The 27,032-nt window shown below is 36.2% G+C and overlaps 1 protein-coding gene across 1 annotated transcript; it reads left to right on the top strand.

Moving 5' to 3' along the window:
- Positions 1 to 14,294: 14,294 nt before the first annotated feature.
- On the top strand, positions 14,295 to 16,761 carry LOC145000972 (fructose-bisphosphate aldolase 6, cytosolic-like). The gene is made up of 3 exons (XM_078960283.1): positions 14,295 to 14,404; positions 15,376 to 15,603; positions 15,699 to 16,761. The coding sequence occupies exons 1-3, from the start codon at positions 14,377 to 14,379 to the stop codon at positions 16,517 to 16,519; spliced, it is 1,077 nt and encodes a 358-aa protein (XP_078816409.1). The 5' UTR covers positions 14,295 to 14,376; the 3' UTR covers positions 16,520 to 16,761.
- Positions 16,762 to 27,032: the final 10,271 nt, after the last annotated feature.

The raw sequence follows: 27,032 nt of genomic DNA, 5'->3' as shown, positions 1-27,032 counted from the left end.
AAAATAAGTACACATATTTACTTGCACACTATATGTATGTATTATGTTTAGTATATAATGTATTTGTTTAATGATGTTAATATGTAGGTAAATACCTACAGATTACCTTTATCTGTAGGCAATCCGTAAGTAACGCCTTGTTCCTACGGATTTCCTACTAATAAAAGTACTGTAGGTAATTGCTTAGTTTTCTAGTAGTGTATAGAGCTCAAGATTTATTGTGCAATTGGAGCATGATGACAAAGTACTCAACAAATGGATCTCACAATTTTTTACTGAAGATGAAACTATGTTGGTTGGACAGTAATCATGGTGCCATATTTCTTGTTCTTGGATTTTTTTACTGGTTTTGATTTATATATTTCACTTTAATCGGCTCATTGAGTAATCTTCAGGCGAATTCCTATAATTTTTTTTGTGAGAAAGATAGCTAGTTTCTTGATTAATATTCAATTATATGTGTTTTATAATATATATATATATATATATATATATATATATATATATATATATATATATATATATATATATATATATATATTCAATATTGGAAAAAAAATCTAATATATGACGTGTGTTGCCACTCATTATGAAATACAAAGAAAAAGATGTTAGTGAAGTGACAAAAAAAATAACGTGACAATGTGAAGGGTGCTACCACTCCCTTCATCATTAGTTGTTCATATGTTCTATTCACGTTCAACGACATCAGCAAGGAAAGCAACCTATTAATTTGGGCCAATATGTAGATAAATAAAAGTAATATATATATATATATATATATATATATATATATATATATATATATATATACACTCACACACACACACACATATTAGTAACTGTAACAGCCCGGATCCCCAAGTATCTTTACTTTCATATTTTTGATATTCTGAGAGGGGACTCGGCGAGTTGGAGGTCGAACTCGCCGAGTCGAGTTGCGGTTTTGGACGGAGGTTCGCGTCCGGACTCGGCGAGTCCAAGGGATGGACTCGGCGAGTCTGCGCTGTTTAATGAAACCCTAATTTCCTGGTCCTAAGCCCTATTTAAAGGACCTTATGGCCTTCATTTGCGGCCACCTTGAACCCTAAGTGCACCCATACGACTGAGAGACCTTGTGAGTGTGATAAGAGGCCATTTGTTCATCATTTTGTGTGTTATTGCAAGAAAGGAGTGAGAAGATCAAGCTTGAAGAGTTGGGGAGCTTGGATCTACTTTTATTTCATCAAGGGAACCTTCTTGAGGTAACTTTCAGAGCCAAACTTCGTATTTTGGGTTGATGTATCAAATCTAGGGTTTCTTCGTGCCTTATTTGGCTTGAATTGGAAGTATGAAAGGTCCCATGGAGATATGGAACCTAGATCTAAACCTTAACAGGTCCAGGAGGCCCCATATGACAAGCTTTATGTCCATTCTTTTGAGTTGGAAGCTAGGGTTGCCATATTAGAGGTTATTTCTCCAAAATGAGCCTTGTATGCGTTGGATGGCGACCAAGACTGAGACTTTACGTGATAAATGAGCTTGGGAAGGCCAGATCTATGTGTGTATGGAACGGATCTGGTCGCAAAAGCCAGTTTTAGCTGATGCATGGCATGGACTCGCCGAGTCTGAAGAACAGACTCGACGAGTCGCTTGAAGATTGTCCTAGAGACCACTCAGTATGTAGTCCTGCCGAGTAGTGGGTGACTCAGTGAGTCACAGAGAGTTAGAAAGGTTTTGACACGTGGACCGAGTCAAGTTGGGACTCGCTGAGTTGTCCTTGCGACTCGGCGAGTTGAGTCGCGGTGGCCCCATGATTTAGGCCCAAGTGGAACTCGTCGAGTCGGGGGAGTACTCGACGAGTCAAAGGGAAAATCCTTGCGAGTTGGTTAACACGCGTAGAATCACCGAGTCACTATAGTGCACTCGCCGAGTCCGGTCAAGTTGACCAAAGACTGTTGACCAAGTCAACCTGTGTTGACTTGATAAGGATGGTCAACCTTAGTGGTACAAGTAATAATTATAGATTCATGATGTCATAGGAGGATTACAGCTCGGGGGTTTGAGCACGAGTGATTCCAGGGTTCACGAATTAGCGAGACATACGAGGTGAGTCTTCTCACTATACTGTACCCGGAAGGGTTTGACTGTGTGACCAGAAGGTCGAATATGATATGAGATATTTGCCTTTTGTGTAATAAGTTATTCGTTTTATGTGCCATGTATGATATGCTTGATTTGGGCCGGAAGGCAACATGTTATGGGCCGGAAGGCGTGGTTATATGGACCGTAAGGTGGACGTGGGTAGGACCGGAAGGTTTACCCAGTTGGGACGGAAGTCCCCTGAGACACATAGACTGGAAGGTCAAGGCCTGGAAAGACGTATGTGCGTAGGTTGTATTTTGGGGAACTCACTAAGCATTTATGCTTACAGTTGTTGTGTTATGTGTTTCAGGTACTAGCGAGGACCGTGGGAAGGCGCCGGCGTGATCGTACACACACTCGGGGAAACCATTTTGTGATCTTTGTTATGTAATCGGTCGTGACTAAATTGTTACATTGGAACCTAAATTTATTACTCGATGTTTTGATGATTGTAAAAATGAAAAAATTTTGGTTTCGAAATTTATGATGTTACAAGTTGGTATCAGAGCCTTGGTTTGAGGGATTCGGGTACACCTTCGGGCGTAACTGAACTCAAACCGGGGATTTGAGAAAATTTTAATTAATAAATCAATAAAAATTTGATAAGTGATTTTGAGACAACCAAAGAAGAGAGAGTGTGTACGGTCAGCCAGCGCCCGAACGGTAAAATCCCCAAAATACTCTTACAATATGTGTTATGAGATATGATATGATATGATACGCATGCTAGTAGACTAGGTATACATATTAGGACTAGAGTGGACTGATTTGTGATGCCTTAGTCTAGGGAAACCTGCTTCTATGAGGTGCTTGAGAGCGAGTGGGTAACTAGTGTATGACAAGAATAGAGTACTCAGGATTCGGGGTTTGGGGAGGAGGACTTGGGGTGAATACTGACGCGGTGTAATTGGTAGTATTGGGCCCGTACTACCAAGGACACCGGGTCAGTGGGCAGCCCAAGTAAGAATCCCTGGGTATCGGAGACTGAGTAGGACTGCGTTATCGAGTGCGATTACGCCCGATAGAGTCTTTGATATTTTTATGTTTTATTTGAGAGACATCATGGTTGGACCACGACACAGACCTGGTACGAGTAGTGTGACTGACGAGGAGCTTCGTCAGATGATTCATGAGGAGGTAGCTGCAGCGATCCGGGCCGAGATTCCAGAGATGTTTGGGTCTATTAAGACCACGCTGATGGAGACATTTGATGAGCGGTACGCCGCGTTGACTGAGGCTGCCGCCGCTGCAGCTACCGCAGCTGTGGCCGCTGCCAGACCACAGGGAGGTGACTCGTTGCTGTTCCGGGAGTTCAGCAACACGAAGTCACTAGAGTTTGATGGGACGCAGGATCCGATTGCTGCGATGAGATGGATTGCTGATATCGAGGGATGCTTCTATACTTGTTCATGTCCGGAGCATCTGAGGGTACGGTTCGCCTTGAACCAGCTCCGCCTGGGAGCAAAGGATTGGTGGAAGTTCGTGACGGCGAACTTCACTCTGGCAGAGGTCTCAGCTGTGACTTGGGAGAGGTTTACTGATATGTTCAGAGACGAGTATGTTCCCCCGGTGGAGAGGGAACGGTTGGTTCAGGAGTTCTTAACCCTCAAGCAGGGTAATGATTCTGTTACGGTGATCACGTGGAAGTTTCATTAGAGGGCGATGTTCTGCCCCGAGCAGGTGTCCACGGAGCAGGCTCGGATGAGTCGGTATTTGGGAGTACTGAGGAGGGATATCCGGGAGTTCGTATCGAACTCGTCATATCAGACTTTTGCTGAGCTTCAGGCGAATGCCAGGAAGCGTGAGATCGAGTTGGAGACCCAGGCCAGGGAGGAGGCCGAGTCTCAACGGGTGGATCGGCGGCCGGCTCAGTCTCAGCCGGTAGCCAAGCGGATCAAGTCCGCCGATTCGAGATCCGGAGGTCAGAAGAGCCGCACTTGCGGAAAGTGCGGCAAGGGTCACAAGGGGGCATGTCGATCGGGTGCTTGCTACAAGTGTGTCAAGGAGGGGCACATTGCTAGGGATTGCCCCATGGGATTCATGGTTTGCTTCCATTGCAACTAGACTGTCCATCGGATGGCCGAGTGCCCCCAGCTTCGCCAGGGATCTACGCCTGCTGCCAGGGTTCCTGAGGTTCGACCAGTGAAGGCTGAGGCTCCGAGGGCTCGTGGGAGAGCTTTCCAGTTGACTGCGGAGGAGGTCCGTGCGGCGCCTGATGTCGTGGCCGGTATGTATTCTTTCATGTATTTACATTTATACTGAGATATTGTGCTTATATTATTATATGCGTAGGTACTTTTCTTGTGAACCATGTGCCTACTTTGGTATTATTCGACTCGGGTGCGAGTCGGTCTTTTGTTTCGTTGGCTTTTAGCCAGCACATTGGTATAGATCGGGAGGTGATGAGTCGACCCCTGCGAGTTGCTATAGCAAATGACAAAGCGGTATACGCCACTGAGGTGATTCGAGGATGCGTGCTCGAGATTTTTGGGGTCGAGTTTCCTATAGACTTGGTCCCTATAGCTGTGGGGGATTTCTGTGTTATCGTGGGTATGGACTGGTTGAGTAAGTTTGGAGCAGTCATTGACTGCGAGAGACAGCTGGTGATGATTCGAGACCCTAGTGGGGGAGTGCTCACGGTTTATGGCGAGGGGACCCGGTGTGGGTCGGCGTTTTGTTCGGCTGCCAGGGCAAGGTAGAGTTTGCAACAGGGCTGTGATGGATTCATAGCCTATGTGATGGATACTCGTGTGACCGCGGAGAGGCCCAATTCGATTGATGATGTCCCGGTTGTATGCGAGTTTTCGGATGTGTTCCCCGAAGAGTTACCGGGTGTGCCTCCGGAGAGGCAAGTGGAGTTTCGTATCGATTTGGTTCCGGGAGCGGCGCCCATTGCCAAGGCGCCTTATCGTCTCGCTCCGCCGGAAATGCAAGAATTATCCTCGCAGCTTCAGGAGCTGTTGGGAAAGGGATTCATTCGACCGAGTAGCTCACCTTGGGGAGCGCCGATTTTGTTCGTCAAGAAAAAGGATGGTTCACACCGGATGTGTATCGACTATCGGGAGTTGAACAAGTTGAAGGTTAAGAACCGATATCCGTTACCTAGGATCGATGATCTGTTCGATCAGTTGCAGGGGGCATCTTGGTTTTCCAAGATTGACTTGAGGTCGGGGTATCATCAGATGAGGGTTCGAGAGGAAGATATCCAAAAGACTTCTTTCAGGACTCGTTATGGACATTATGAGTTTGTGGTGATGCCTTTTGGGCTCACCAATGCCTCGGCCGCGTTCATGGATCTTATGAACCAGGTGTGCCGACCGATGCTGGATCGGTCGGTGATCGTATTCATCGATGATATTTTGGTGTATTCGAGGACTAGGGATCAACATGAGGAACATTTGAAGGAGATTCCTAGGGTTTTGAGGTCGGAGAGACTGTATGCCAAGTTCTCCAAGTGTGATTTTTGGTTACGAGAGGTCTAGTTCCTCAGGCATCTTGTTAACCAGAAAGGGATATTGGTCGACCCGACCAAGATTGAGGCGGTGTTGAAGTGGAAGGTGCTGAGATCGCCCACCGAGATCAGGAGTTTTCTGGGTTTGGCTGGATATTATCGCAGGTTTATCAAGGATTTCTCCAAGATCGTTGTGCCACTTACTAGGATGACCCGGAAGGGTGTTACGTTTTCATGGGGACCGGAGCAGTAGTCCTCATTCGAGACGCTTCGTCAGAAATTGTGCGAGGCTCCAGTGCTTGCACTCCCGGAAGGGATGGAGGACTTTGTGGTATACTGTGATGTCTCTATATCGGGTTTGGGGGCGGTGCTTATGCAGAAGGGTCATGTGATAGCATACGCTTCGAGACAGTTGAAGCCTCATGAGTCGAGATATCCCACGCATGACCTGGAATTGGGGGCGGTGGTGTTTGCCCTCAAGATCTGGCGACACTATTTGTATGGGGTTCGGTGTACGATATACACGAACCATAAGAGCTTGAAGTACTTGATGGATCAGCCAAATCTGAATATGCGACAGAGAAGGTGGTTGGATGTGGTGAAGGATTACGATTGTGAGATCCTATACCACCCGGGCAAGGCTAATGTGGTAGCCGACGCGTTGAGCCGTAGGGCGGATAGCGCCCCGATCCGAGATATTTGTATGAGAATGACGGTATTGACCCCGATTTTGGATATTATTCGAGGAGCTCAGGTGGAGGCTGCGAAGCCAGAACATCAGAAGAAGGAGCGGGTTGTAGGTCAGGTATCAGGATTTGTCACGGATGGTCGAGGGCTTATGACTTTTCAGGGTCAGATTTGGGTACCGTTTGTGGGCGGTGCGCGTACTACTTTGATGGAGGAAGCACATCGATCGAAATTCTCGGTTCATCCTGGTGCTACGAAAATGTATTTGGATCTTAGGAAGGAGTACTGGTGGCCCTGTATGAAAAGGGATGTCGCTTGGTTTGTCGAGAGGTGCTTGACTTGTCGGAAGGTCAAGGCCGAGCACCAGCGACCGCATGGTAAGCTGCAACCGCTGGAGATTCCCGAATGAAAGTGGGAACAAATCACTATGGATTTCATTACCAAGTTACCGTGAACTACGAGGGGAGTCGATGCGATTTGGGTGGTCGTGGATCGGCTGACGAAGAGCACTCATTTTCTAGCCATCAGCGAGAGCTCTTCTGCGGAGAAGTTGGCCGAGTTATATGTGAGGGAAGTAGTATCTCGGCATGGGGTGCCGATCTCGATTATTTCGGACCGTGACATGCGTTTCACTTCCAGGTTCTGGAAGAAGTTTCATGAGGAGTTGGGTACTAGGTTACATTTCAGTACTGCATATCATCCCCAGACAGACGGTCAGAGTGAGCGGACGATTCAGACACTCGAGGACATGCTTCGGGCATGTGTGTTGGACTTCGGAGGAAGCTGGGACACCTATCTACCTTTAGCAGAGTTCTCGTATAACAACAGCCATCATTCGAGCATTGGTATGCCACCCTTTGAGCTGTTGTATGGGCGGAGGTGTCGCACCCCCATCTGTTGGGGTGAGGTAGGACAGCAGGTTATGGGTAGCACGGAGATCGTACTTCAGACGACCGAGCAAATTCAGCTGGTCAGGCAGAGGTTGTTGACCGCTCAGAGCCGACAGAAGAGTTATGCAGACAGACGAAGGTCCAAGCTTGAGTTTCAAGTTGGTGATCTTGTACTCCTGAAGGTCTCTCCTTGGAAAGGAGTGATTCGGTTCAGGAAGAGGGGCAAGTTGGGGCCCCGATATATTGGTCCTTTCCGTGTGATTGCGAGGGTGGGCCGGGTAGCCTACCGTTTAGACTTGCCAGCAGAGTTGGGGCAGATTCACGACACTTTCCATGTGTCGCAGTTGAGAAAGTGTATAGCCGACGAATCGGCGGTGGTTCCATTAGGGGATATTCAGGTGGATGCAAGCCTGCATTATGCTGAAAGACCAGTAGCCTTCAGAGATCGGAAGATCAAGGTTTTGAGGACCAAGGAGGTACCCCTAGTATTGGTTCAGTGGCCGCATCGGAAGGGATCAAAGATGACCTGGGAGCCGGAACGTGAGATGCGTGAGCTGCATCCGGAGCTATTTGCCTAGCAGGAGTTCGAGGGCGAAGTCTTGTTCTAGTGTGGGAGAATTGTAACATCCCGGATCCCCAGGTATCTTTACTTTCATATTTTTGATATTCTGAGAGGGGACTCGGCGAGTTGGAGGTCGAACTCGCCGAGTCGAGTCGCGGTTTTGGACGGAGGTTCGCGTCTGGACTCAGCAAGTCCAAGGGATGGACTCGGCGAGTCCGCGCTGTTTAATGAAACCCTAATTTCCTGGTCCTAAGCCCTATTTAAAGGACCTTATGGCCTTCATTTGCGGCCACCTTGAACCCTAAGTGCACCCATACGACTGAGAGACCTTGTGAGTGTGATAAGAGGCCATTTGTTCATCATTTTGTGTGTTATTGCAAGAAAGGAGGAAGAAGATCAAGCTTGAAGAGTTGGGGAGCTTGGATCTGCTTCTATTTCATCAAGGGAACCTTCTTGAGGTAACTTTCAGAGCCAAACTTCGTATTTTGGGTTGATGTGTCAAATCTAGGGTTTCTTCTTGCCTTATTTGGCTTGAATTGGAAGTATGAAAGGTCCTATGGAGATATGGAACCTAGATCTGAACCTTAGCAGGTCCAGGAGGCCCCATATGACAAGCTTTATGTCTATTCTTTTGAGTTGGAAGCTAGGGTTGCCATATTAGAGGTTATTTCTCCAAAATGAGCCTTGTATGCGTTGCATGGCGACCAAGACTGAGACTTTACGTGATAAATGAGCTTGGGAAGGCCAAATCTATGTGTGTATGGAACGGATCAGGTCGCAAAAGTCAGTTTTAGCTGATGTATGGCATGGACTCGTCGAGTCTGAAGAACAGACTCGACGAGTCGCTTGAAGATTGTCTCAGATACATTCTTTCGGTGAATAGTTTCCATCTATGTACGTAGATCTGGATACGAAACAGTTTCATATTCGATGTCAAGATTTTATAACGAAAAATAATGTTTTGTAAACAATAAGATTTACGATGTGTCAATTTCTATGAAAACTTTCTTTGATGGTTTTGGGTTACTCGTCAATATTAACATTATTTTTCAATGTTAGAATTATAGGTATGTTAAAAAAGAATTAACAAATTTATAAATAGGAAGCATTTTAATATATTTAGTCACGTCATTTTGGCTTTAATTATTAAATGTACAACAACTTTGATATTTACATTTCATAGAAAATTTTAAAATAATCATTTAAAATAATATATATATATATATATATATATATATATATATATATATATATATATATATATATATATATATATATATATATATATATATATATATATATATAAACATTGTATATTAAGGTGTTTTATATATATTTAAATTGTGAAACTCATTCAATTATAAATCATTTTAACGTATTTAACAAAAATTGTTTTAATATATATATATATATATATATATATATATATATATATATATATATATATATATATATATATATATGGGTGTGTGTGTGGGGGCTAGGCTTGGGTAACATGAAGATTCTAATCTAACTACAAAATACGAGGATCTGGGTTCAATCTCAGTTAGAAAAGATATATATATATATATATATATATATATATATATATATATATATATATATATATATATATATATATATATTTTCCATTAATAATAATAGTAATCATCTAATATGTGTAGTATTTTATTAAATTACTAGTGTATAACACGTGAGAACCTGAATTATAAAGTTAATTAAATTTTTCTAAGTAAAAACTCAAAACTATTAATTAATTATTTTAAATAACTTTTTAATTAAAATTATTTTTTATAGTTATATATAAAATTATAATTGTTGAGTCAGATAAATACGTAAAATTATATCATCTTATATTTTTTTTTATATTTTATTTTATTTTTTGTTTTAATATTATTAATTTAATGTAATTAAAATGAGAAATTTGAAATTTGAAATTAAGAATTAATAGATTGAGAAGTAATATGATATTAATTAGAAAGCCTAACATAATGACACATGATAAAAGAGCTACAATTTTATTAATATAGAAAGATTATTAATTTATTTTTTAATTTTAACATATTGTAATATTATGATAGTATATTAGATATATCATATTTTTATAAATAGTATTCTATTAAAATAATTCAATAAAATGGTGACTTTATTATTTTTTTATTTTTTAGAATGACAAAACATATTTTTCAATAATTTTTTTTTATTTTTTATGTCCATAAAAATAAAAAACAATCACTGTTTTGAAAGAATTGATTTAATAGATAATGACAAATAAATATATAACATGTTTAAAATTCTACTATTAATCATTTTAAAATTTTATATATTATAATATTTACAGAATTATATATATATATATATATATATATATATATATATATATATATATATATATATTAATGTTTTATGAATAATAATATTTTATTAGTAAAATATAGTAAAAAATAATTTTTTTTCTAATTTTTTTAATAGTAAAAAATTATTAAACTATATATATATATATATATATATATATATATATATATATATATATATATATATATATATATATATATATATATTATTTTGTTTTCATTTTTTTTTTTAAATTTAGACAATCGAAATGTGTTTTTAGAAATCGTGTTTCATTACAAAATGAATTTCTTCTCAAATAAAATTTTTTCAAATGTCCTATAAGCTTTTTATGGTTGGTACATTTAGTCCCTAAACTATTTTTGCAACTTTATGAATGAACTAATTCATGAAAACCTAAATGTTTAGTCATCTAAACTTGTTTTAACCGGTTTGCTTGCCACATCACCTAAGTGAACGTTCAAATATGGACCTTAATTTTCGTTGGTTGAAAGTCAACACATGCTTTGATTCAACTGTACACCTTTAAATCCCTTTTGAACCTACAAACTTCGAAAATCATTTAAATCCTTCACACAAACTTGGAAATGAAAATACATTCGGTTATATTTCAGTCAACTTGTAGATGTAGGTGGGGTTAGTAAATTTGCAGATGAAGTGTCCTCCATGGAAATATCACCAACGGATCTACTCTACATCGATTGTTTTCAACACCCCCAATTAGATTGTCTTCTTCATGTCTCCCAAATTCCACCCACTGTACATCCCTATCAAAGCATCTATAACCGCAAATTCAAGATGTGTACACAAGATTTCGAACCTTTGTGCACACAACCACTCACAGTACCAGCATGATGATGGCGACCTTACTATTAGTATTATCTTGGATCTTAAGAAAATTCTTTAAATTTGAGTCAATTACTTTCAAAATTGGTAAAATTATTTAACTTCTACTATGCTAACAAGTTGATTTATTTGTTCTGTAAGCTTTAAACCTTTAATTCTCCATAGATATATGCTATATTGCAAGTGAAAAACTTAAAGAGCTATGTTATAGTGGAGTAAGGCCGGTCTAAACATATATTATGCTAAAGGCGAGAAGTAAAAAGGGGCCATCAAAATCAAATATAATTAATATTTGAAAAAAATACATCAATAATAAAAATAATTAAAAAAGTCGTCATAAACATAAATATAGCCAAAAATTCAACTGCATTACAAAATCATTTGCTACCACTTTTAATTCAAATAAAAAAAGGTTACTTAAATCCACATCATACATTAAATACATTGTCATTAATAGCAAACTTAACGAAATTGTTTATAATTATCATTAGGCTAACGGGAGTGATAACACTCCTAGAGCCTTGCCACATTAGTTTTTTTGAGTGTGACTTCATTTTTCTCCGGTTAACACTCAATCTTAGCATTTGCTAGGGAGTGGTAACACTCCTAGTACTCCATTTTTTTTTCTTTTCTCTAATTAATCAAATTATTTTATTTTACTACACATATTTTATGAACAAATATTAATCAAATTTAATTTTAATATAATATAAATAAATTACATGAAAATAAATATAATATTTAAGTACTTGTTACTTTTGGTTCTTTTAAATCAATGTTTGATGCTTGGGACCAAATTTATAAGGAATTATAAAATGAGGGTTAAAACAATTTTATTGAAATCAAAGTTTTGAGAATGGGACTATATTTGTAAACAAATTTGTAGTGAGGGTATGAATCATTTATTTGGAAATGAAATTTGAAGTTTTGGAATGAGAAATGACTTTCTAGGTACACATGACCATGAGAATTGAGAACCAATGGGATGGAGACTTTTCTTTCTCTCTCAACTTGCCAAAGGGTTAATGAATTGCAAATAACGAGTCTGGCGAGCTTTTAGGGGTTGTGTTTAACATTGCTAGCCAGGTTAGGTTAGCGAGTCTGGTGGTAACCCCCACTCCTTTTAGCTTTAACTAAAAATTTCTTTAGGAAATGAATGCACATTCTTTCTATCACAAATTTGTGGAAATCTAATACAAAAGCAATCTGAAAAATAAAATCGTAACAAAAGTCATAAAAATTATAAATAAAACGAAATACAAAAAATCTGATAACATAACATTTTGATTAACATATTACCTTATCAACTAAGAAATATAATATTTGAAGCTAATACTCTAAAATAATCAAATTAGAGACAAAAACAGAATATTTGGAACATAAATTAAACTACTAATTATGCAATAACATAGAAATGTCTATAAACATTTTACCTTGATGTGTGAAAAATCTAAAACTTAAGGTATTGTTTTTCACTGTTTCTATAATAATCACCTTTAGAAATATGATGTAGAAACAAAAATAAAATATGACACTTATAATCTTCAAGAAAAAGAAATCTGATGTACAAACTTACATTGAGATGACAAAATCAGAAACAAAAATCAAAAATAGAAAAATGATGTACAAATCTATACGTTTTCATAAACAAAAATCATGCCTTAAAGTCATTTACATAAGTCCTAACGATTCAGAAATCAACATAAATTAAAAAACGGATGGTGTGTTCAAGAATTAAGATTGAAAGGTAGAAGAGGAATGACAGATTGTGAGAGTCTGAGAGAAACGAGAGTGAGAAGCAGAGTTTGAGGGAGAAAAGAGGTAATATTTGAATATGTTTTTGAGTTCTGGTGTTAAGGCCGTAGGTGGCATCAAGATGTCGACAATGCACAATATCCTGCCACATGTAGATGTCAATGCAACTATCGATGATGTCGATTCGATTCTAATTTCCAATTAGGATCTTCATCCGTTCCTACCCTTCCTAGACGCGCATTTATCTAGCATCGATCAAGATAAATATCTTTATTTTCTTAGGATAATTTCAGTTTTGGTTAAATTAGAATTTGGGAAATTGTACAAAATTTTAATATATAGAATATATAGCCAAATATTTTAGGTCCCTTAAAGACATGACCCTGAGCGGTCGTCCGAGTTGCCCACCATCTGGACCACCCTTGTAGTGGAGAAATTCGATTAGAGAAAGAAAGAAGAAGACAAGAACGTTAGTGAAAAAAGAGAGCTCTCCGGTTAAGTTCAGTGATTTTGCTTTGCTTCATCTCAGATGGCAACATAGGTATGACTTTTGGTAGAGTTCTGTCTTTCTCCTCCATCGTCTCCACCGCATTCACTACTATTTCCGTATACTTGTTCGACAACCATCTGTAAAATGATGAAATGCCCGTTGCTTCTTGCTTCAAACAACTTCGATCTCCTTTCTCTGTAAATGTACCGGAATTGGAATTGATAGGTTGCAACTATTTGTAAAGTGCTTGAGTTCCGTATAACCCATGAAGTTTACTTCATCGCCCTTGTTTCAATCAAGAATTAGAAGAACCCCAAAATCAAAATCCAAGTATTTGACTTCATCCTCATCGTTTCTATGTAAATCGAAACATCTAAAATCTAGAAATACAAAATCTATATAATGATTCTAATGAGAGAGAAAGAGAGAGGGAGAGAGAAGGCGTACCAGTAATAAATATAGAGGATAAAATAATTTGAGATTGGTAAAGAAGACTAAAGGAACACAATAATATTGTCACATCGAAAAAAATGAGGTGACTAAAATGTTATCACCTTACCCCTTCTAATTTTCCCAAAGGATCTAATAGAACCGGAAAAAAATGATTTTGTCCCTCATAAAACAGTCAAAAAAATTTAAGGACTAAACATACAACCCTAGAAATATTATATAACATGTATGTCATTTCTCCTACCTTTAATTATCAAACAAAAGTATAAAATTTAATCAGGTTAATCACTTTTAAAAATTTCTCTATAAACATACACAAGCTTTTAAATTCACCCGTATCATAATAATCTCGATGCTTTTAACGTATTCATATTCAAAACCCAATAAAAACAAGTCATCAATCATAAACATTAACGCTTCTAACGATATTTTTGACAACAAATAAAAAAGATCGACATATTTGCAGAAAGATGTTGTTTGAAAATATATTAGACACTTCATATTCATACTAGGGTTGTTTTGAGAAAATTCCCAAGAAAATAAAATAAAAAAATAAGAGTGAAAAAGGAGACACCGTGAGATTAAGTAAAGGAGGGAAACGGTCAAACGGAAAGAAACCCGCCATCGAAATCGGTTTCTTGACAGGAGACCAACTAAAAACAGCAATTCCCATGGCTCTTTCTTCTCTTTAAAAAGAAGCCCTTCGACATCATTCAACCAACGCCATTCTTCCCATTCTCTATTCTGTAAACATCAAACGCCCACGAACATGTCTTGCTACAAGGGAAAGTACGCTGGTATCGTCTTCATCCCTCTCTAATTCACTCCTCTCATTTCACCACATCATGCATTTTCTTTTGTTATTCTCTTCATTTTCTTTTAGACCCCTTTTACGTGATCAGATTTAATCAATGAATTAGTTTGTTGTTGGAAGATTTACGTATTTAATTTGGCTTTTAATTGATATTGTAATATCTAAATTACATTTAATGATGAGTAATCTTCATCAACGCAATTTAATTTACCGAAGAGATCTTGGATGATTACTTAATGCGTTCGGTGATTAGATTCTCTTTATCACTTAGATGATAACTTTGTATTGTGTACTTTTGGCAATACGTTGCAATTAACATGACGAAATGGTTTTCATGGATCGGGTTTGGGACTTACTAATTAATGCCTTTGAATGAATTCATTTCCTTTTCATGTGTATATGGATCTGTTTTTATGAAGAATCCTTTTAATTGCTTTTTGAAACCAAAATTCTTTTATTGGTCATTACTAGGTTTCAGTAGGACATAAACATTCCTTCTTTTATTAATACGATGATTTTCTAAGCAACTGTTATATCATTTTTTTCATTTTCATTTTCCATATACGTGGAAAATTGGATATTGAAAACATGTTTGTTTATTTGCATTATGCACGTTCTTTTGATAACTTCAAACATGTCTTCTTCTGGGATCAAGATATTATTTCCCCTATAACTTAACTTTTTATCTTGTTATAAATGAAAGTAGAAATAAACTTTTATTGATTTGTTCAATATACCTTATGGTTTACATTTCTTCCTACAACATTGTATTTTAGAAAAAATTATCAAATCATAGCAATGTTATCCACTAGAAAGATTTTCACGGCTATAATTGGGTATATTATTCTAAAATTACAATGTCCCGACTAGAAACAAAAGAGGAATAGACATGATCAATATTTATCCATGGTATAACCTAATTTACTTATATTCCATGAATCTTCTTCTTATTAGATGAACTTATTGCCAATGCTACCTACATTGGTACACCTGGCAAGGGTATTCTAGCTGCTGATGAGTCAACCGGGACAATAGGAAAACGTCTTGCCAGCATCAATACCGAGAATAATGAGGCAAACCGAAGAGCTCTTCGTGAGCTTCTTTTCTGCACCCCTGGTGCTCTCCAATACATCAGTGGCATTATTCTCTTTGAGGAAACTCTTTACCAAAAGACTGCTGCAGGTATATTGTTATTTCTATTTTTATTCTCACTATTACTAGTAGAGTATCATCATCATCATCTTGTAGCATTACAAATTTTATATCAACATTTGCAGGAAAGCTCTTTGTTGATGTGATGAAGGAAGCCAAAGTCCTTCCCGGAATCAAAGTCGACAAGGGCACAGTCGAACTAGCCGGGACCAACGGCGAGACCACCACCACTGGTCTCGACGGTCTCGGCCAACGGTGCGCTGAGTATTACAAGGCCGGCGCCCGTTTCGCCAAATGGCGAGCTGTGCTGAAAATCGGCCAAAACGAGCCGTCACAGCTCGCCATCAATGAGAATGCATACGGGCTAGCCCGATATGCAATCATCTGTCAAGAAAACGGTCTTGTCCCAATCGTGGAGCCCGAAATCCTGGTCGACGGGCCCCACGATATTAACAAATGCGCGGACGTAACCGAACGCGTCCTTGCCGCATGCTACAAAGCCTTAAATGACAATAAAGTCCTTCTAGAAGGTACCCTTTTGAAACCAAACATGGTCACACCCGGCTCGGACTCCAAAAAGGTTTCACCCGAGGTGGTGGCGGAGTACACGGTTCGAGCCCTGCAACGAACCATGCCGCCAGCGGTCCCAGCCGTGGTGTTTTTGTCGGGTGGTCAGAGTGAGGAGGAGGCTACGATTAACCTTAATGCTATGAATAAGCATGATGCAAAAAAGCCATGGAGTTTGACTTTTTCGTTTGGACGTGCCCTACAACAGAGTACACTTAAGGCTTGGGGTGGAAAAGAAGAGAATGTTAAGAAGGCTCAGGAGGCGTTTTTGGCTAGGTGCAAGGCTAATTCTGAGGCGACACTTGGGAAATATCAGGGTGGTGGAGCCTTGAGTGAGGGCGCTTCGGAGAGCCTTCATGTCAAGGACTACAAGTATTAACTTGTTTTTAAGGGGTGATGAAATGGGCATATTTTGGTTTGTTTCGGTTTATTATACTGATACTGAAATAATAGATTCGGTTTCAAGCCCCAAAACACTGATTTTGTTTCATTTTTTCTTCTTCTGGGTTTGTTTTTCTTTATTTTTTTTGGGTTTTCGGTTGCTTAAGGAATAAAATAGCAATCGAACATATGGACTTGTTGAAGTCTGAATTCATGGAACCATGATGTTATTTGTTTGAATTGTGTATTATATAATAGAAAAAATTATTTTAAAGATTTGTATCCAACATTGCAACTAGTTGTAGTTGAATGAAAATTGTGAACATCATAAGTGTAATTAATCAAATGAGAAACCGACACATGTTTAAAAACGACATGTTAAATAATTAAGAGTAAATTACATGAATGGTCCCTACGGTTTAGGGTAATTTTTGTGTTTGATCCCTAACTTATTTTTTAATTCGAAAGATCCATACTGTTTGATTTTGTTACACGTTTGGTCCATACATTACCTAAAAAAAACTATTTTGCCATTGATTTTTTAATTTATTTAAATAAACACATCCCAACCCGACATCTCTCACATTATCTTACGTACCGCACTATTTTTTCCTATTGAAATAATAATCTTTTTATGTAAGATATAGACCAAACGTGTAATAAAAACAAACAATAAAGACTTTATGAGTTAAAAAAATAAGCTATCTATCAAACACGTAAATTATCCCAAATCATAGGGACCATTCGTGTAATTCACTCAATAATTAATCACATGTGAAACTAATATATCCATAAAAAAGGGCACATTATATATATATATATATATATATATATATATATATATATATATATATATATATATATATATATATATATATATATATATATATATATATATATAGAGAGAGAGAGAGAGAGAGAGTATTAGGTTTATATGTAAATGATAAATATTGTGTGATCGTATGATCAATTCTAGACCAATCACCATTTAGGGGCACTTTAGTCATTTTGTACAATATCATTGTAATTCCGATTTACCAATTAATTAAATAAACCTAATTAAAATACTATATTCAGGAATTTAACCTATAATCACCACTTGTCGTTATTATCTTTGTTGCAACCATCATTATCTTTATCGGTCGTCTTCATCTTCATCGACTATAATCACTCCAGCTACCACCAGTCCACCATCATCATCGTATCCATCACAATCCATGCCACCACCATCTTTCTAATATCCTTATAACTCAATCCCCATTTGTCCATATGTATCCTTCAATCATCCTGCAACGCGTCAGATAAATCACAAAAACAAAAACTAGGGCTTATCACGACTACAGTACCCATCATTAAATTTATCAACAAAATCAACACAAAGGTTTAAAAAAAGGTAAAAAAAAAACTACTCTTTGCTGCCTGAGCTTGCTAATAAGGCATCATTCTTGAAGCATTTCACAAACTATCATGTATTTGTCACTCTTATATCTGCTACCACAAAGGTAAAAAAAAAAAAAAAAAAAAAGGGGGGGGGGGGGGGGGGGGGGGGGCTACCATAGGTTTCTTGTTTTCTTTTCGGCTATAAGTTTCATGATTTCAACATTTTTTTTAGCAATTTTATGAATCATTTTATTTTATAAAAACTCTATGTTTAGGTATTGAAACTTCTGTTCTTTAGTTAGTGTAAATCCAAATTGCCCACCATGTGTATGATAAAAGGTTTTTAGTCATTTATCACCAATCTTTAGCTTTTGTTTGCTATATATTTGGATCAAAATGATGACAAATCTTTTGGTTTTCAAACGAGGTGGAAAAGTGAAGTTGAATTCTATTTTAATGTCTTTTTCGAAGTTGATCATGAAGAGCAATTAGATGCATTATATGGTAAGTTTTTTGTATTCCTATGCTTTATAAATGTTTATTTGTAAGCCTTTATATATTACTCTTGAATGATACTAGCTATGAAGCTTATTTTGTCATTAGAGATGTTGAAAATAAGAAAATCATAAACCTCCATGAGGTATTTAACGAATGCCCTTTACATTTACTTTTACCTTTTAATCCTAACAATGGATTTAAGATTTTGATATGCAAATGTGAGGTGAAATGAAACCATGTACCCCAACAGGAACACTGATGTGCAATTAGCTAATTTTGTAGAAATTGAATTTCTAAGTGAACAAGTGAATTTCAAAAAGAATTTTTGCATTTTATTGGAGGATAATCATATTGATCATTGATTTATATTTTTAATGTAATTAAAGGTTGAATTAATCAAAAGATATATAAGTATGTTGCTCAGCTAAGAACAATTTGCAAGTGACATGGTAAAAATTTCATTAAAAATTTCATTTCTATGTGACCTGTTGCAGAAAAAAGGAACTATGAATGTGATATATGGATTTGTTTCACACGCTGTAAAAAATAAAAAAAAGGAGAAGAAGAAGAAGAAGAAGAAGAAGAAGAAGAAGAAGAAGGGGGTTCGAATTCTTTTGTGGACAGCCATCTGAACACAAATGCCATGACAATTAAATTCCTCAAATATATATTTTGAAGTTGATTGAATTTGAACCAGAGGACCTGCAATTTGATAATCAAAAGGAAGGGATACAATGTAAATGATATTCTTCAAGAATGCGTACTGCAATATTCTTTATGAATACATATTGCAATATTCTTTAAGAATGCATATTCTTTTAAGCATGTATTAGCAAGTTTTCAAAACGCGTCAACAAATTATTATCTGATTTGTATAACTTCATTTTTCTATGATTCTCAGTTAAATATATCAATTTTCATTATAAATGAATAATAGTTTCTTATTATTTAGAGTATATACAATCTTATTCTTTTAGAATGTTTAATTCGCACTAAATATCTTGTATAGATTCGTATTCTTTAAGAATGTCTAACTCAAAAGAATACAAACATAATATCAACATAATGAACAAAAAGAATGAATGTGTTCTTACAGAATTTCTAATATGGATAAATTATTATACCATATTTTTAAAGAATGAAGTAACAATAATAAACTTTTTTTAACGAAAATCTCCATATGATTTAAAGGATACAATTTTCCTGAAATTTTGGTTTGTATCCCTTAATCTCTGCATTTTCCTAACTAGTTTTTAAATAAAATGTCCAGTTTACCCTTATTGGTTATTTTTATATCAAAAATAGTTAAAATTTTTCCAATTAATTACCATCATGCCACTCTTCATCTTAATCATTCATTCTTATAATCCAATGGTCAAAAAACGATTATACAATCACATTATATTTGTTGTTCACATTTAATACTAACTAACTATATATATATATATATATATATATATATATATATATATATATATATATATATATATATATATATCTTAAAATATTATATTTGGTAAATGAATAATTAAATCCTCAATCCATTTTATTTAGGAAATTAGTTTAATGATTTAAAACCTTACCCTCAAGAAAACATCGACCTGTTCCCGCGTTCTTAAATTATCCATCGGAGCCACCACCAATCTTCATCAGATTGAAAGCCCTTCCCCACAACCCTACCATCGCACCATTGGTTCTCACCATCATCGGTGCACTAAAGGTCTCACTGGTAAAATCAACACAACCGCTACCATCTTCCGTTACTATTTTTTCAAGGATTCGTCACCAAAACCTTGATGGGGACATTTTGTTTCGGAGAAAATACAAAGGTATTTTGCTGCTATTAGACTCTATTGTTGTTACATCTTGCTTCCCTGTCACCCGCTCTGAATAGAACTCAATAATATTTTTTTCTTTAGTGCAAGTGTTTCTTTTCTCTTTTTCCTGCTGAAATTGGTAATTTTGTTCATATCTTTACTAAAATGTTCTAATCATGTTTAAATTTTATTTTGAAATGTATTTTTTTATCTCATTTTTTTTTGTTGAAATTGGTGATTTTGTTCGTCTTTTATTGTTGAAATTTTCCTTATTGTCTTCATTTTTTTTAATCTATTAAATGGCAGATCATAAGTTAAATTGGTTGTTTTCTTGTATTGGAGCTATAATTCCAGATCATAAGTTAAATTGGTTGTTTTCTTGTATTGGAGCTATAATTCCACATACATTGATGTAGTTTTTGTGGTTTTTTTCATCATGTTTCTACTCTTCATAGAGATATTCTACTTTGACTGATCAAAATTGATGATATGTTTTGAAGGCAATAATTGTGTAGCATGTGTAATGAAAAGTACAATTCCCTGATGTTACCAATAGTACAATATAGTTCCCTGATGCTACCAACAGTAAACTACATATAATCCAACACGAGTATGTATGGTTGACATGTTTAGCTTTTAAACTTAAACTCGTATGTCTTATTGTTGCTAGATATGACAGCTCTTGAAAAATAAAATCTTTAAAGATGAGCTGATAATATTCCTTCACAAACTATCATCTAGAAAATATCTAAATTTGAAAGATGGACATCCACATGGAGAATCAATGCAAAAACTTCCTAACATACTTTGTCTTTTCATTTTGCAGGCATTCTTGTAACAATTATTTTTTTTTATTTCAAACAAATGTAGATAAACTCAATTCTATAGCCCAGTAAAGTAGATCAAGTTTATTCTGCTATACATTTTACATTTTCTAGAGGCATACGTCAAGAATATGTTATACATTCTTTTAGAATACCTTCCATTCTTTACAAAAAATACATCACATTCTATAAGAATATTGCATATTCTTTAAGAATTCTAATTCTTTTGATATAGTTTTCCAATACGAATGATTTTGATTCTTCATTCTTTATTTTGATGTTGCTGTAATTATTCATTATTATATTGTCCTCGCATAAAATGAAGAGTTTTCTTTTAAGAATTATTTCAAATTTACAAAAAATTTACTCGGTCGTTTTTGTAATTCTTTTAGAATTGTGTTTTTTTTTGAGAGAATATTTATAAATATTCTTTAAGAATGCTCTTTAATTTGAAATTACGTTCTTGGAGTGGATCGGAAAAATATACAAGTATTTTTTAAGTATTATAAACACTAATTAATATAATTAATTTGATTTGGATAAGTTTCCTAAATTTGTGGATTTGACTAACTAATTGCCTTAAATAATGATATAAAAAATGTATATTACTCCAAAATGCATGGTCTACAATTATCCTTACGTCCATACAATAGATGTTATCCACATTATAACCTAGGTCTCTCTCTCTCTCTCTCTCTATATATATATATATATATATATATATATATATATATATATATATATATAAAGTAAATTGTAAATTAGTCCCTGAAAATTTAAATACATTTGAAAAAATTATTCTGCTTGACTTTTTTATTTTCTTATCTAATTAAATATTTTTAATTAAAAAAACCGATAATAGTCTCTCTCTTTATGTGTGTGTGTGTATGTTTGTGTGTGTGTGTCATTAGTGTTGCAAGATCTCCAACAAACCTCTCTCTAACGAAAAACCTCTGGCGCTCTAGTATTTATTCATGTTTTCCATAATCTCCACTCACTACAATATGTAATCGAGTAAACAATGTTCTAGTTCGAGTCTATGACATTTAATCCGGTTTAGCACTTAGTTTACCATGATCAAAGCTTCACGAATTAGTCAAAGTTAAGAAAAAATATCAAAAATCCAACAAAGTTTTAGTCACGACATTTAGTGGATCTAACAATCGTGGAAATTGATGAGAATTTATTAGCATCCTCAAATGAACTTCCATGAAATTCGAGCAATCATATTATCGATAAAGATTAGAGAGAAGAGAGCTTTGTGCAAGTTTTGATTTGTTCAAAGAAGTTTATGTGATAAAATGATTTGTAGGTAAAGCAACCTTTCAAGGGTATGGTTGATCAAGCTGCTAATGTAAACTTTCGAAAAGCTAAGGTTTCTCAATCTGAATTGAAGCTCCTAGCTTTTAAGGATATGAGTAGTAGAACTAATTATCTTCTTTCAAAACTAGATATGCGTTGGAACCCCCTTAAGCGATTTCTATTATGGTTCTTATTTTTACGAAACCACTACCGTTGGAACACATACACACACGCACACAAACATACACACACACACACACACACACACATATATATATATATATATATATATATATATATATATATTACAATCACATGTTGGAGAATTAGGTTATCTGAATAACAATATACATGACTTGGATAGATTCAAGGATCGTGTTTCCAATCAATTTCGAAAATCTATAATTCATCCCTATTGCCTAGGTAGGGTACACAAATTCAGAAGTAGGATAATCCAAGAAAAAAAACCAATTAAAATTATTGGCCTATTTTGAATGGTTTAACATGTTACACCCCCAAACCAAGGATGACGGAAACGTCCGGGGGTGGCGGACTTCATGTATAGTATCACAACAACGAGCATAATATTGCTGAAAGTAAATACAACCATCATAAATATAATTGAAAAAGTTACACCAAAGTATATTCTTACATGATTCAAATCAATTACATTATGATGAGAAAATGAACTGTTTGACGATTTATCGTCCCATCCTCAAAACGCTGTTGATTTCCGGTTTCACTGAATTCGTGAGAATACAAGTTGTTTGAAAAAGTGTCAACACAAAGGTTGGTGAGTTCATAAGCTTTTTAGATAAAGAGTTTGGAAACCGTTCTTTGTAATGTGTGGTGTGTTACCAAGAAAATCTAATATTTTCCTTATAAAAGTTATGTGGTCCTAAATGCCGGGATCTAAAATGAACAAGTATTTTTCATAGTTAAAGATATAGAAGTGGTTTTAAATTGGCATAAAACCCTTTCTGATTTGAGAAAAATCCCTTAATAAATGGAGTGTAGCCTTAATTACCAGGGCTGAAAGTACACAATAATATCTATAATTATTGATATAAAAAGTAATTTTAAATCGACATAAAACCCCTTATTGATTTATGAAAATCCTCGTAAACTTTATGTGTTGTTAACTCCCTATGTGAGCCGCTATAACCATACTATGACTGAATGAACCTGCCACGACGTTTCTCAGGCATCGTGAAACTGAAATGACATTTGTCACCTATAGACCTGTAGGTCCTACTGTAGCTAGCAGTAAGGTGTGGGGTGTCAAACCCAGTATAGATCTATACACAACTATCACGTTCTCCCTACAAGAGACTTTGGTTATAACTACCAGGAATTTTAACCCGTACTCTAGGAGTACTGAGAAGAATATCTCATAGTTTAAGTTAACAAGTTTACATGTAGTGTGCATGAGTGTAAAACCTTTTTTCTGTATGAGTAAAACCTTCCGAAATGTGTTTGTTGTGTTAATGGAAACATAAACCATACCTATTATAGTTTATCAAAACGATTAAATGTAATAGTTATAACTTTGTTTATTATGGTTAACTACTGTATTTGTGAAGTTAAAAGCCCTCTTGTTTCCCGATATCTATATATACTTTTGCTAAAGTGAAGCAACATGCAATATAACAACTAATTAATTACCATACTTTTAAAGGTAAAAATACATTTGTGATGTATGACTATATTCTAAGATAAAATGTCATCTATTTGCAAAAACATATATTCACATAAAGATATACACCTTGCTCAACATGCTACAAGGTGAAATGAAATTTATAGCATTTTTCTGTTGTTAACATTTTATTTGACTGTTCTTAGAAAATTTATAGAAAAATCATCAAAGGTCCAAATGAGAATCCATAAAGTCCAAGAGTATGGAAAATGAGTCTAGTTTGTTCCTAAATTTGTATTATGAATTTTAATGATGTCAAACTTGTGTGAAAACGTGCATAATCACAAACTGGTCTGGATTAATGTTCGAAATGATAGGCAGTTTTGTAAAAATCACCATACATTTTAGAAAAATCGTATGGAGATGTGCAAGTAGTCATCTTAAAGCTAAGAACTTGAGCTATTTGTACCTAATACAGTTTTGAAAACTAAAATGTTTAAGTTGTCCAAAACAGTCCATGAATTGAGTCCAACTTTCTGATGAAAGCTGTTAGCAAAGTTTAGTTATGTTCTTGGTGTTTTAACTTGTATTCCCCCCCCCCCCCCCTCCTAAAACTTAAGAAAACATGAAAATACAGGGGTATGAACTGACCTTATGTGATTTCAGTGCGTGAATGTTGAAGAAATGAAGTGTTCAACTCAAGAACACTTGAAGGATCACTTGAAGTATTGAGAATCTAACACAATAATGATGGAGTTTGTGTAAGGAATCAATGATTTGTTTAAAAGGAAATGTAATGACCATAAGGAAGGTGATGATACTTACCAAATGAACATGGAAAGCTTGAAAAATGACTTGGAAATCTCTAAATTATAAGAGAGAATTTGAGAGAAAAGATGTGTTTGATCTTTGGTGGAAATGAAAGAAATCAGTAAGAATGAGATGAGAGGGTGAGTTTTCAGCCTTTGATGGGTCAAAATGGTAGGGAAAATACCCTTGAATGACCAGGTATAGTGGGGGGAACAATAGTTGGTCATGGAGTGGGTATGGGAGTGATTGCTTGTGTCATAAATCAAAGATAGGTCAACACTCAACCACAATATCTCATTTAATAGATTTTATTCTAAAATAAGGATTTCCTTAAAAATATATTTAAATTATGAATATTTAGAGTCTTATAAGTTAAAATATGATTTTTGGGGAAAATCCCGTGTTAAAATAATTAAAAACGGGTTTAAAATGGAGTCGTGGTTGAAAACCGGGTGCAAAGTGTGCAAATCTGAAGTTCTGGGCGAGGTCTCGGCCTCAGCAGCCAAGAACCGGAGAGGCACCGGTTGCTGATGCAGATCCGAAGAGAAGGAAGGAGTTGTGGTCCGAGGTCAGGAGAAGAGGAGGCTGCAGCTCGCCTGCTGCGTCTCGCTTGCTACTGATCGCCTGCTGCGGCTCGCTGCTGCGGTTAGCCAAGTGGACTCCGGTTTGGCTTCTTGTGACCTTGGTCCAAAGAGGACTTCGCCCCTATGGAGAGGCTTCGGTCCTAATGGGTTATTTTCCAAGATTTTTCCCTTCTTTGAGTGGTTTCTCATCAAGCCAAGTATTAGGATGCCCCAATTCATTATAAAAAATTTCAATAGAGGTTTCGAGAGAGATTTGGGAGAGATTTCACAATCTTGGAGAGATTCCTCAAATAGAGAGAGATTTGGGAGAGATTTCACATACTTAGAGAGATTTGGGAGAGATTTCATATTATTGGAGAGATTTGGGAGAGATTTCACATACTTAGAGAGATTTGGGAGAGATTTCACATTCTTGGAGAGATTTGGGAGACATTTCACATTATTGGAGAGATTTCTCATATAAAGAGAGATTTGTGAGAGTTTTCAAAATAGAAAGAGATAGAGTGAAAACGATTGAGAGAGGTTTCGTGTGTGACAATTATGAGTGTCTGGCTTCACAATGCAAGGTCCGTAAACCCCGTTAAGCCATGTTTAAGGATCTTACACACTCCCAATGAGTATGCAACATTGTTTTATCAGTTTGGTTCATTACTTACCACAGTTTTAGGTTAAGGAAATCTAGATGTACGTACTTTTCAATTTATGACTTCTTATTAGAATAGCGAGTTGTATAGTATTTACCTAACATAAACCCTAGTACACAAGGGTTACTTGAGTTGACCGGTTTGACTTGTCGTCTTTATTTGACTTTGACTTGACCAGAAATTGACGGTTGTCACGTCATCCCCCTGTTAGATGGAATTTCGTCCCGAAATTAGCACTTTGATTGGGACTTAATGAATTTGGAGAAAAGATGGGGAAACCTTTTCATAGTAAAAGAAATTTGTATGGCGGGGACCAATCCACCTGATGTTAAATGACGCCTTGGAATTTCTTATTGTAACTTGAGCTAAGTCAATTTAAAGGAGTTATTGTTTTGAAATTTTTAGTGTATTCCATGTTTGCCTTTATGCTCCCCGCTACAAAGTGGAGACTCTCGTTCATTTCGATTTTGCCAATTGGTAAGTGGGCACACCCACGTTTTACCGAAGTTAATCACCCAAGCTATTAACACGTCGCCCAAGTTTTAAACAGTCCCTTTTGTTCTGCCCGTTGGTTTGCTGTTGGTAGGCCATACTCAAGTCTAACCTAGTTCCCTGCAAGGGTTGCCATGGTCACGAAACGAATCTAGTATCTCCGATAGGGATAATAGATATTAATAGACCTTGTGGTCACATAATCTTTTTGATGTACGTTCTAGTCAACTCATCCATCCTGTCGGTTCCTTTGATTAGTAGGGAGTGTGAGGATTTGGCTAGTCTGTCGACGGTTATCCAAATGGTATCGAGACCATCCATTGCCTTGGGTAGCTTGGTTATGAAGCCCATGGTTAGCCGCTCCTATTTCCTTTCAGGTATCACTGGTTGTTGTAGGAGACGCGAAGGCTTCCTTTATTCTCCTTGACATTGGCACAAGTCCGATACTTGGCCACATGTGTAGCGATGTCTGCTTTCCTATTCGCCCCACTGATAGTACCTTTTGAGGTCCGGACACATCTTGT

The sequence above is a fragment of the Lactuca saligna genome, chromosome 6 (genome assembly GCF_052625555.1).
Source record: "Lactuca saligna cultivar CGN05327 chromosome 6, ASM5262555v1, whole genome shotgun sequence".
NCBI classification, from domain to species: Eukaryota; Viridiplantae; Streptophyta; class Magnoliopsida; order Asterales; family Asteraceae; genus Lactuca; species Lactuca saligna.
This window is presented reverse-complemented; position numbering and strand designations above follow the sequence as displayed.

Bases quoted from the DNA above. Each gene is read 5' to 3' on its own strand.
- LOC145000972 (XM_078960283.1), top strand. From the start codon at position 14,377: ATGTCTTGCTACAAGGGAAAGTACGCTG. The intron at 14,405-15,375 runs GTATCGTCTTCA...TCTTCTTATTAG, and splicing joins CTACAAGGGAAAGTACGCTG to ATGAACTTATTGCCAATGCT. The intron at 15,604-15,698 runs GTATATTGTTAT...CAACATTTGCAG, and splicing joins TTACCAAAAGACTGCTGCAG to GAAAGCTCTTTGTTGATGTG.